The sequence below is a fragment of the Phaenicophaeus curvirostris genome, chromosome 9 (genome assembly GCF_032191515.1).
Source record: "Phaenicophaeus curvirostris isolate KB17595 chromosome 9, BPBGC_Pcur_1.0, whole genome shotgun sequence".
NCBI lineage: Eukaryota > Metazoa > Chordata > Aves > Cuculiformes > Cuculidae > Phaenicophaeus > Phaenicophaeus curvirostris.
The window spans coordinates 22480038-22492594 of record NC_091400.1 but is presented as its reverse complement, the minus strand read 5'-3'; the positions used below and the strand labels follow the sequence as shown (position 1 = coordinate 22492594).

At 38.4% G+C, this 12557-nt stretch overlaps 1 protein-coding gene across 3 annotated transcripts in view; it reads left to right on the top strand.

The window, feature by feature from the left end:
- Positions 1–11187, top strand: part of POLR3A (RNA polymerase III subunit A) — a 35139-nt gene extending 23952 nt beyond the window's left edge. For all 3 annotated transcript variants that reach the window (XM_069863243.1, XM_069863242.1, XM_069863240.1), the window contains 10 exons: positions 1181–1267; positions 1345–1427; positions 2356–2526; positions 3486–3579; positions 3691–3783; positions 4226–4390; positions 5229–5393; positions 5717–5848; positions 7214–7346; positions 9324–11187. In XM_069863243.1, the coding sequence (XP_069719344.1) occupies positions 1181–1267; positions 1345–1427; positions 2356–2526; positions 3486–3579; positions 3691–3783; positions 4226–4390; positions 5229–5393; positions 5717–5848; positions 7214–7346; positions 9324–9472 (1272 nt within the window). In that variant the 3' untranslated portion in view covers positions 9473–11187. The remainder of the gene's footprint in view (positions 1–1180; positions 1268–1344; positions 1428–2355; positions 2527–3485; positions 3580–3690; positions 3784–4225; positions 4391–5228; positions 5394–5716; positions 5849–7213; positions 7347–9323) is intronic.
- Positions 11188–12557: the final 1370 nt, after the last annotated feature.

The window sequence follows — 12557 nt, the reverse complement described above, 5'->3', positions numbered from 1 at the left end:
CCTGTTGTCATACAAGTGGGGAAATAACTTGAAGCATCCATTCTAGCAGCATGCTTGCGTTGTCAGTTCTTTCTTTTGAACTTGGTTCTACAGAACAAGGTACTGTCTGAAAACACCTTGATTACCAGTAAAAATGTTGTTATTTTGAGAACCTGAGTATTCAGTTAGTATGTAGTCTTTTGATAATGATCTGTAAATTCAGTTTTAAGAGAGAAATTTGCAAGTCATGTTCATTGCCCAGTTCCTTCCGTTATTGGAAGGAGTCCTGTGCTGCGTGAGGAGGTGGTGTTATAAAACTCTCATCCTGGTTGTCGGGCCGGACTGATATGGGGTGGAAAGAGTTTAAAAGAACTCTAAAAATCTGACTATATTCACTCCTTCATTAATGGATTTCCTCTTGCTTTTTGTTTGTATTTTGATTTTGATAAGCCTGCGTTGTGGTGATGGCTTGCATTATAGAAGAGTTCAATCATGGACCTCACATATCATGAATTCCACTGTACATTTCTATATCCAAAGCCTAATACCCAAATGATGTTTCAGAGAAATGTTGGATATTTTTCTGATAGGATTGTTTCAGTTTATGTTACAATAAAGACTTCTAGAACTGCAGTTGGTTGAACCTGGTAAGAGTGAAAGCTGTAGGTACTTCTACATCTGAAATGCAATTATTTGCAAGACCTCTTCACAGCTTAGAGAAGCTCTGTGAACTGTGTTAGGTAGGGACTGATGTGTAAATATCAGGTTTAAGGGTTTGGGGGGTTTTCCCCCGAATAAAAATATAACTTTAATTTCTGAAACCTACCCAGTCTTTTATGTACTTCCTGTTTTTCCACTTTGATTTATTTTGAATACAGAGAAATGAGTGAGAATATTTGTGTCACTATGCAAAGAAAATAAGAACTTTGAGAGTTTGAGGTTTTTTGTTTTGTTCTGAGGTTGTGGAGGATGTTTTTATTTAGCATGGACCATATTCCTTGTGTACTGCTACTAATTTGTGGTTACACAAGAGTGAAACTGATTTGCTACGTTAGAGTTTGTGTGCATGTCAAAGTTTTTATGTTCCTCTCAATATTCTGCATTGTTATTAGTGTAAACATTCCATTTGGAGCTCGAGTCAAATAACTGCTGACGATTTCATATGAGGACTTTGCTTACTGTTGGTTTAATCTCATTTCAGGAGATTAAAAAATTCATCAAAGGTGTTTCTGAGAAGATAAAAAAAACTAGGGACAAGTATGGCATTAATGACAATGGCACAACAGAGGTAAATAGTTTCAAGGGGGTAATTATTTTAAAGCCTCATAAGCCATTGCTTTTCCAACCTTGTTATTCTATTTTCAGCCACGTGTTTTATATCAGTTGGACAGAATTACTCCAACCCAGCTAGAGAAGTTTCTAGAGACTTGTAGGGACAAGTACATGAGGTGAGTGTTTAGCCTGCTATTTTCTCTCAATTTATCTCTGTCTGCCTGGGAGTAGGTTTCTTTGTTTGCAGCCTAGGAGCATATTTTTTTGATTTTACTACATGAATGTTGGTTCTGTTATGAATGCAATACAAATAAAGAATAAGAAACAATTGGTCCCAATGATATAAGAATCACAAGACAAAGGTATTTTGTCAAAAAAAAAAACAAACACATTGCCATGTACAGGTGGGCTTGTCGAGGCAGACACGTTCCCTTCCTCACCCTCTTGCAGGAGGTTACTCCAAACCTTCAACAAGTCCATGCATTCATTGACAGTTGTTGCATTTACTTAGGCTGCTTGTAACGGTTCATTGGCATGGAGCCATCAGAGACATCTGCTTTGTGGCTTCATGTTCATCTGCATTGATTGTTTACTGATATTTTCTTTATCTAGAAGATTCATGTATATGTTTAATTCTTAATATAACTTTTAAAGCAATTATCAGTTTTCTGCTTTTAGTTATTAGGATTACATGCTTACGTTTGCCTTAAGTATTCTTAAATATTAATTTCCTATTTTACTCTAGTCAGTTGTTTTACTGTATTATATTGATCTGCCACGTAAAAGATGATACCCTGGGAAAGGATCTGTTGCTATGAGGACAAACATTCTCAAAGTACATAAATTGTACAAGGGCGCAAATATGGGAATGAGCCTATTATGTGCATAACTTGAGGGGAAAATAGATCATCAGCACAGGGCTTTTGCATAAGGTGAAAACAGGAAGGTATTAATATCTGGATTTTATTCTGGTTAGAAAGTTGTCTGTGTAACAGTTCCTTAAGGAAGACTTAATAAGAGTTTCTGGTGCTTAAACACATAGAGGCAAATTTTGAGTTCTATGTCTCTTTCTGTATTTTTTTAATGAGAGAATTTGTTTATCAGGGCACAGATGGAGCCTGGTTCTGCTGTGGGAGCTCTTTGTGCACAAAGCATCGGTGAGCCTGGCACACAGATGACTCTGAAGACTTTCCACTTTGCTGGTGTTGCTTCAATGAACATTACCTTGGGTGTGCCAAGAATCAAAGAAATCATTAATGCTTCAAAGGCTATTAGGTGCTAACGCTTTGGTTTGCTTTTTCCCTTTGCTTAAGTGAAACCTGATGGATTAATTTGCAATATGTGATAGCATTTTCTCTTCTTGATAATATACTAGACAAAGGTGCTGGAGCGGGACCAGAGGAGGGCAACAAAGCTGGTGAAGGGGTTGGAGAACAAGCCTTATGGGAGGTGGCTGAGGGAGCTGCAGTCATTTTAGCCTGGAGAAAAGGCAGCTGAGGGGAGACCTTTTCAGTCTCTACAACTGTGTGAAGGGAGGTTGTAGTGAGGCAGGTGTTAGTCTCTTCTCCCAAGTAACAAGTGATAGGAGTAGAGGAAATGGCCTTAAGTTGCACCAGGAGAAGTTCAGGTTAGACATCAGGAAATATTTCTTCACCAAAAGGTTTCTCAGAGGTGGTTGAGTCCCCATCCCTAGAGGGATTTAAAAGATGGGCAGATGAGGTTTAGTAGAGAATAGGTACAGTTGTATTCCATGATCTCAAAGGTCTTTTACAACGAAGCGATTCTGTGATTCTATAAGGTGTTTCCAACAAAGTGGTGCCTAGGGCGAGAGAAGAGCCAAAGTTTTATTTTTCTGAAAAGCAAATGAGGTCAAGTGGTTACTTACTAAGTTTTATATTCCGTTAGGTCCTGTATGTTTTGAAACTTTCTGGTGTTTAGTGGTTAGTTGAAGCTTACCTATTCCTAGGTATCCAGGAAGCCATCCTTAAATTATAAGAACAGTGTACACCATGAAAATAGTCACAAGTTGTTCTGTTATCATCGCTTGCGTGTGCTCAGTTTTACCAGCCCGAAGTACCTGAACAGTAGTTCTCTTAAATGTACCTAAGGAAGCTGAAGTTCTCTTTATGTTACTAAATGCTGATCTAATGATGAGATAAGATTACAGGTAGCAATTTGAATTATAGCTGACCTTACAGAACCTAACAGGGTTTTCCTGTGTTTGTTCCTTCTAGTACCCCTATTATAACAGCACAGTTGGACATAGATGATGATCCTGATTTTGCCCGTCTGGTTAAAGGAAGAATTGAGAAAACTTTATTAGGAGAGGTAGGAAAGAATGTATTATTGTTTAATGCTTTAAATGTAAACATTAGCTACCTCCTATGGGGCATTTTCCCGATATTCACAAGCGAACTGTTTTGTCCTTATCTCTTAAAGATTTCAGAATATATTGAGGAAGTGTTTCTTCCAGATGATTGTTTCATCCTAGTGAAGCTGTCTTTAGAGCGCATTAGACTGCTGAGATTAGAGGTGAGTTTTTCAGTTTATGTGCAGAATAAGCCTTGGGTTAAGTTTCAAAGGGTCTCCTAACCCTGCCTCAGAAACAGGCGTCAGACCAGTGAAAATTTAAAAGAAAATGAACAAAGGACGTCCTGTGGCTACATTACATCTGGGGTTTTTTTTCCCCTTGTAAAGTCGATAACTCTTCCGTTTTTTGGAAATGAGAAAGCATACATTCATTCCTTGGTGTCTGGCTAAATACAAGGCAGTTGTTACTGTCCATTAGTTAACATACAGGCTGGTATCCTCAGCACAGGATAGTATTTTGTGCTATTTAGGAGTACCAAGTTTTGGTTATTTTTTCTGTATTCTGCTTTGTTATGTTCTGTTGCAAGATGGCTGCAAGGATTTCAGCAGATTTATGTATTTTAAGAGAGATGTTGTGATGTTTGCTGGCTGACTTTTGCCACAGGTGAATGCAGAGACTGTGCGCTACTCGATCTGCATATCTAAACTCCGAGTCAAGCCTGGGGATGTTGCTGTCCACGGAGAAGCTGTTGTATGTGTGACCCCTCGGGAAAACAGCAAGAGTTCAATGTATTATGTATTGCAGTCCCTGAAGGAAGAACTACCAAAGGTAAAAACAAAGTCTGCCTCATGCTTTTGTGGGAGGTAATCATAGAATCATGGAGTGTTTTGAGTTGGAAGGGACCTTAACACCCATTCAGTTCCAACTCCCGCCCCCTGGCATGGGCGGGAACACCTCCCACTGGACAAGGCTTCTCAAAGCCCAGTCCAGCAACTTCCGTGGGCACCTGTGCCACTGCCATGCCACCCTCATTGTGAAGAATTTCAGAATAAATTGGGGGTCTATTGCAGGAAGACAATCCTTGTTGTTGTTGACAATGAATATAGGCTGAATCCATGACTCCTAGGTAGTGATGCTACTGCTTTACAGCTGAAACTAAGCCTCTGTTACTCATCTTTATCTATAAAATTGAAGCCTCGACATTTTTCCTACAGCATTTACTGAAGCATTCAGAGTGCAGCAGTTGTATGAAACAGTTGTTCTTTATTCCAGCTGCATCTAGAATAGAACCACATGATAGTATCTGGCATTTTTGCAGCTTCCTGTGAGGGGGCTGCCTACTTTGGATTTTAGAAGATGAGTGAGTTATTATTGGCAGGGCGCCCTTTAAATTGTGTGGATCATCCACCAGAGACCCAGGTCTGAGTGTCAGGATATCTGTCGTAAAATGTAAATGTATGTAATGAGTAAGGTTTATAATACTACACGAATGTCACATTTGCAGTAGTGTATTTAAGCACAAGAAATCACATTTCATTCGTATTTTAACTGGGCATTTACTCCAAAGACTGGAGCTTATAATGAGGTTTGAACACTGGCAAGGATTGTCCCTTTATACTGCATTACTGTACACATAAAAGTCACAAGGTTGTTTTGTTTTATGAAGGTCGTAGTGCAAGGTATACCAGAGGTTTCCCGAGCTGTCATTCATGTTGATGAACAAAGTGGAAAGGAAAGATATAAACTTCTAGTTGAAGGTGATAACCTGCGAGCTGTGATGGCTACCCACGGAGTGAAAGGAACAAAAACATCCTCTAACAACACATACGAGGTAATGTTCAGATGGGAACTGTAGGGTTTTCGCCACAGCACCTTTATTACAAGCACTTGTTTGTGCTCAGATGCAGCAGTTGATATCTAATCAAGCCTGATTTCAGTAACGGTTGTCAGAATGCATTAACACAAAAGAATAATTCAACTGGCAGCACTGTTCTCATTGAGAGAAGCTTTTTCTATAAACATTTTGAAATAGAGAAATGCAAAAGGATAGTAATGGAAATTTAGTATCATCTGACATCAGATGTTACTCCTTCCAGGAATATAGGTGCTCCAGGCTTCTGGTTCTTTATTAATCTAACATAATCTCTTGCGTAGGTAGAGAAGACACTGGGAATTGAAGCTGCTCGGACAACCATTATCAATGAGATTCAGTATACAATGGTGAACCATGGTATGAGCATTGACAGGAGGCATGTGATGTTGCTGTCTGATTTAATGACTTACAAGGTTTGTACTCTGCTTTTTCTAAATGTTACATTGGCCTGTACATACAAATTAATTCCACTGTGTTTGAAAAGGATGGGTGAGCTAAGGAGATGGAAATCAGTTATAGGCTTAAAAAATTGCAAATTGTAATGACCAAAGACCATTATTCGTAAATCAAACAAAATGTTTAATTCATCTCCTTCTTGGGATTAGGGGGGAGAAGGTTTATTTTGACTGAAAATAAGTTGATACAATGAATAGGGAATAAGAATTTCCTATTGGAAATAAGATTCCTAAAAACTGTGGTATGAGAATGGACTGTTTTGGTAACTATGTGTGCAATTTAAGGCTTGCCTTGCAGAAAACCACACAGGGTGTGGTTCCTAGCAGCTGCACTGCATATAGGAGTCAAAGGCTTCAGACAGTACAAAGAGAATCAGATTACATGTAGCATATGCACAGTCTTCCAGAACTTGTTGGTAGAAAATCCTATCTGTTCTTTATTGATTGACTTACTTTCCTTCGCTTCCATGTTTTTTAGACTTTGAATACACTTAGTGAAGTCAGATTTTCCACTTATGCCTGCCAGAGTGCAGGGGTTTAATTTGGGTAAAATGGATGAAGGCGTTCTGCCTTCTCCCAAACTGTAGGGCTTTGTTGTACAGAGCTGCAGCACCCCCAGGGCTGACCATGTGGAGCTGAAACACAATAGTGGAAAAGGGGATCGAAGTGCAGTGTTTTACACTTGTTGGGCTCCTAGCATGTATTCTTTTGTCTGTGCTTCTGACTTGTGCTTTTGTGCACAGCCTGTTATAATCAGATTCTTAGTTAGAATCAGAGGCAGAAATACACCAAGTTGGTTTAAAAAACTAATTATTTTTGTTCTTGAGAGTGAAAAAATGAAGACTTAACATCCTCTGTAATCTGCTGGCAACTGGAGTCAGATTTAGCCATAGACTATAGGCAATAGCTTCAGCACAGTGCGCTCAGACCCCAATGAAGTTTGTAGTTAAGCAGCTAGTTTATAGCTGTATGTTTTTTTCTCATGGCCTTACCTTTTTCAACCTTCCCAATGTTCTTAGTTTTTTAAAAAGAAAAACGTATTAACCATTTATAATACTTTGTTGTATATGAATAATCACTCCTGTTTTACTTAAATAGTGATTGCTTCCAAACTATGAACCTGCAGGATGCTTAACTGTGAAGCAGCATAGTGTGACACTGCTATATTGTAGATAATAACTTTTTTATTTACTACTTGTTTCATGTGTTTGTGAAAATGAAACCTACATTTCTGCTGTTCATTTGATTTGCTGCTTTAGCAAACATAACTGACCTCCAACCACTATCTTGATAGTCTGTCTTTGGCTTTTTCCATCGATCAAGGGTGAAGTGCTGGGCATTACAAGGTTTGGACTGGCAAAGATGAAGGAAAGCGTGTTGATGCTGGCTTCTTTCGAAAAGACTGCAGACCATCTCTTTGACGCTGCCTATTTTGGACAGAAGGATTCTGTTTGTGGTAGGTGTTACAAATTCTTTGCAGTTCGTGGTCTTCACATCTAAACCTGGCATCTAAACCTCTTCAGAGCTCTGGATTTTTCCCCCTGCTAAGCTTTCTGTTCAGCTTGCCTGTCAGACTTCAGGTTTAACGCTGCTTCTTCTTTATCCAAGAAGTTCAGTGGATGTTTCTATGCTCACAATCTCAATCCTGCATCTTGAAGGTAGTTGGACATTTGTAGTATGTTTCTTAAAGCAGACTCTAGTCATTTGGTTTTACTTCTCACCACCCAGCTCCATTCAGTACCAGGAAATGTGTCCCACTAGCAGTAGTTCTGTTTTTTCAGACTTGGAAGTTTGTATATCTTCCACACCTACAGCTGATCAAGGAATCTAGTACCCTATTCCCTATTTAGGTGTCATTTTCCTTTCTTCTAAGAAGCACAAAGGCATTTGTTTCAGGTAGCATAGGTGAAAATCATACTGTACGTAATGATTGCTTATGTGATTTTTCAGTTGTACCTAGAAATTAACAGAAAGCCAAAGCCCTTGACTTGTTCAGTGAGCTCTTGATCTAAATAGATAAAAATTGCTTGTGTGGTTTTTAAATTAGAAGCCCTGTTTATCAGTGCTCCATTCATTAACAGAATAGAAAAGATTCCTCTCCTGAGATGTTTCTTTTCTGTTCTTCAGCTTTAAAGTTCAGTTCATTAACGTCCACTGAGTCTTCTCACTGAATTAATGAAAGAATCTGGTAGGAGTTTAAAAATATATGTAGACACGCACACAAGTGCATGCATACGTACATGCAGCTGGACAGAACATTCAAATTGATTTGTCATTCTATTTGTCTCTTAATTTTGCATTTCTGCCATGTACCCTAAGATTTGGTATTGAAATTATTTTCCTTTCTTTTTTTTTTAAGCTCTTTAGTCCCCATTCCTCCCAGATTTTATTCTCCTTAAAGCTAGATGAATTTTGGAATGATTTATTCACAAGTCTATCTAGTAAGTTTAAACAGAGAAAATAAGTCAAGCAGGTTTCACCTTCTTCACCATCTGCTTACATAAGGCCTACTATCCTGGAGCTGTAGTATCTCTTTTGGAGTTTCAGGGCACTAATCAAGTACAAAAATAAGCATTATGTTAAAGTTTACTAGTTTGTAGTAAAACCTTATGAAAATATGTAGTAAGAATGCAGCAGTGGTCTAAGGGAAAAAAATACAGAGTCTTTGTCTTTCTGGCAATCTTGCCAGAATTGAGCAAATTTTTTCACCCTTCATGTATTCAAAGGTACAGCTGTTTATTGTTGCTTATGTGAAGGACAATGTTGTGAGGCTCCTGAGAATGTGCAGAAGTGTCATTTGGATCGTGGCGGTATGCTGAGAATAACACCATGGGTAGCTGATAGCTTCTTTTAATGTGGAATGTTCTTTGAGAAAGTTGTATCCATCAGAAGATCTGGAACAGAAATGTGTCAGCATATCACCATAATAAATGTTACAGCTATCAAAAATAAATCTTTAAATTCAAACCAAGCACTTTCTGAATTGTGAGAATGCAGACCCTGGTGTAGCTGAAGTGGTGAGCATGCCTTTACTGGGAAGCTGTATGGTTTTTGAGGGAACCTGGCCAGATTGGACTGAAGTCTGAGCACTGAGTCAGAGGATGAACATTAACTTTGCCTTGCATCTCCTGCTACTGGCACTGAGTGGAATGTGTCTTCCCAGAAAGCAAACCTTCTGAAGCTCTGTCACAGGTAGAGAAGGCGTTGAGGTTAGGTTGAATTTTTCCTGTTTAGAATTTAAGTAACACAGATTAAATAACATTCTGCTTCAATGACTGTAACATTGAACTTTTATCCATTGAAGAGACCTTGGTCTTCACATGTGAGTTTTGGGAGATTTGAAAGGTAGTGCATACAGAATTGGCACATTAAAACAGTTTTGTAAATCCTGACTCTTTAGATGTTCAACATGTTTGATTTTTTTTTCCCCTAGGTGTTTCCGAATGCATCATCATGGGAATTCCAATGAATATTGGAACGGGACTTTTTAAACTGCTGCACAAAGCAGACAAAGACTCAACACCTCCTCAGAGGCCTCTGATATTTGATAACAATGAATTTCATATTCCCATTGTTACATAGAGCTTGGACACGATACAAGATAGCAAAACCAGAAATAGCAAGAAAGCATCATTTAAAATAAGAAATGTGTTTGATCAGTTCTGTGTGTCTCAATAACTGTGAGTTGGTAAGTGACATGCTGTCAAAAGAACTGCCTGACTGTTTACGCCCTGTTCTGACAGACTGTGAAAGGAGGGGCTTCTCTGCACCAGAGAGTGGAAATAAACTTCAAGTCTGTTTCATCTGATAAAGTTTTTGTTTTCATGCACTAGAATTACATCTTTTTGTTAATATTAATGGGTGGAAGTTGCTACTAACTCAGCATTAGATGTGTGTATTCAGCTTTGATTAAAAACCCAAAACTGCAGAATTTCTGTGACTTTGCACAGTGCACACCTGGAAATGGCCTTCAAACAAGAGCCACAGAGGTAAGAACAGACTTAAGAAACCCAGAAGCAAGTCTGTGATTAATGTGTACCGAGTTAAACTTCAGGAGGGCTGTTCAAAATATTTGCTCTTTGCTTGTGTGTATTTAATTGCTTCTCAGAGCATAATCCCAAGTTGTTACCCAGTAAATGATTTTACTTCCCACTATTCTGCTTTGGGATGTACCTGCAAGAAGCCACGGATTGTAAAGCTGTTACTAAGTTCTGAGAAGAACAAATTATGAACAAATTATGAACAGCTCTTCACATTACAGCAACTGTTAGACTGATGGAATCTGTAATTCATAGCAGTCTTAGTTTTGGGCAAGTTTAATAATTGAGTGGGATCATCTGAACAACCTGGTTTAATTTAATATATAAAGTAGAAATACTTAAGGAAGCTGTTTTCATGCATTGCCAGGCAGATAATTTGGAAGTGTTTTAATCCTGAGCTCACTAAAGCAGTTGTCAGAATGAGTATAGGTTTAAGTTATTTCAGTGCAGTATGTTTAAATTTACTCTGGTGCTATGGTGGGTAAGTGTCTTAGTGTTTTCTTGTCAGCTGTGTTTGGATCACCGTTGTGCTTTTGCCATGGGTCAGGTAGAGAGAATTGATGCAGAGAGAGAAAAGCTGAAGCTGTGCACTCATGCAAAGCAAGGGCTGCTGAACGGTCTGGTGTTTGACAATTAATGGGTTTATGTTGTGGTTCGTCCTCATGTAAAAACCAAAAGAAAGTGTCAGGCTCCACTTGGAGAACATAAATCTGTTGGGTTAAGTCTTAATGTGCTGCTGTGTTTGTTTTTTAAATCATCCTCCATGTAGAGAGAGAAGATCTGATGTGCAATTCAATATAACTTCTTTCAAACTCTTTTGTATTTGCAGTGGGATACTAAGATATGCTGCTGCCTAGTTTTGGCAGGGTAAGGACTGAGAATTATGTATTTAGTATCTGCTCTAAAAGCCATATATATTTTGCTATCTCCCTTTTAAAAGTAGAAACTTCAGAATGAAGTGATTTTGGTGAGAATTGGTTCTTGTGGGTTTGTCTGTACAGAACTCTGGCCCTGTTTCTTTTCCTGGGAAATTCTACTGAAAGTGCTTGATGGATTTGTGAATAAAGACTCTTCTGAAGGTGTAAACAGGTGGAGTTCGTATTGGAATAAGTAACCACCTCTTCTCTTTTTCCTTCTTTCTTTTTTGTAAATCTACTGAAATGTGGCTCTAAGTTATGGGTTGACTCTCTTGCCTCTGTGTGTGCGTGTGTGTGGAAAGTATTCCGTTATCATCTTTAATATTACAATAAAAACAGGCAGAGATCAAGAAAATGTAAACTTTGTGTTTATTTACTGCTGCATTATATTTGTGCATTGCTAATTTACGGATGACCTCACTTCTGACTCCCTCATTTTACTTATCTTGCTTCAAGGAAATATAAACAGTGGTTCTATGATTCTGTAAGAGCTGCAGACAGAAATAGATGATTTACAAGAGCACTCTTAATTAGTAAATATTGTGTGGGCTTTCTGTACAGTCAGTAATCAAATTAGCTGTTAGATTTGACTCATAAGCAGCTTTTTATAAAGGTCAATTTTAATGGTCAAAGAAATTGAACTTTGGGATGTTTGTTAGAATTTACATGTTTATTAATTTCTTACCTTTAGTGCAGATTTCATTTTCAAAAAATAAGACTTTTGCACATTTTCCCTTTTTCGAATTATGAAAATCTCCTGGTTTTTATATTGTGTAAGGACAGAAAAACTAAAAGAGATGAAATTAGGAAATGCATTCATATTTTAATGCACAAATAGGGGGCAGGTCATTTGGATGTGATTACAATGTTGATATCAATGCATAGCAAACTTTAATTCAGGCAATAAATACCAACATCTCACAGGACAGTCTGACTGAAATTATCCAAGGCAGCCCTGCCTCTCACATCGGTGCTTGTGGAAATAAATAAAGGTTTCCTGTAATCAATTAAAGGAAAATTTGAAGTTATTCCTTCTAATGAAATTCAATCCTATCATCATCTTCCACTAGGGAGCAGTGTTTTGTTTTTGGAAAAGACATTCTGGGGTAGCAATTCTTTATTCTTCTGTTAAGAATGGGGTGTGCAGTTTCAGAACTGAAATACAATTGTGAGAAGAGAAGTTACTTGTTAAAAACATATAGGTGAAGAAGGAGATGAAGGGAATAACTCATTTCCCTAACGAGAAAGCACAATCTAGACCTGCCCTCTCACAATCAGTAAAGGACTTCCTTAGCTTTTGCCCCATCTAGCTTAAACAAACAAGGAAAAGTAGCACTTAAGTAATTCCCTAAGGAACATAGCAAGTGTTCCTGGCAAGTGGGAGAACAGGAGCAAGTGGGAGAACAGATCTGTGCTGTGAATAGGAATGTATCTTCTGTTGCAGCATTTTCTGTGCAGCACTGATGGTTAAAATCTGCCTTCATTCCCTGTTGTGAGTACTTAAACACAGCTCCACGAGCTGCTCTGAATCGTGAAGTTCTGGCTGTTCACTGGAGAGCATCTCATGCTCTTCGGTAGCTGCGGAACCCCAGAGGAGGGCTGCATTGAAAACACTTGAAGGTGACACTGAGAGACATGTGAGATCAATGTTTAGGACTGAAATGATGTGAAACGGGATCTTCTCTGTCCAGAAAGCCGGAAACTGCAGGA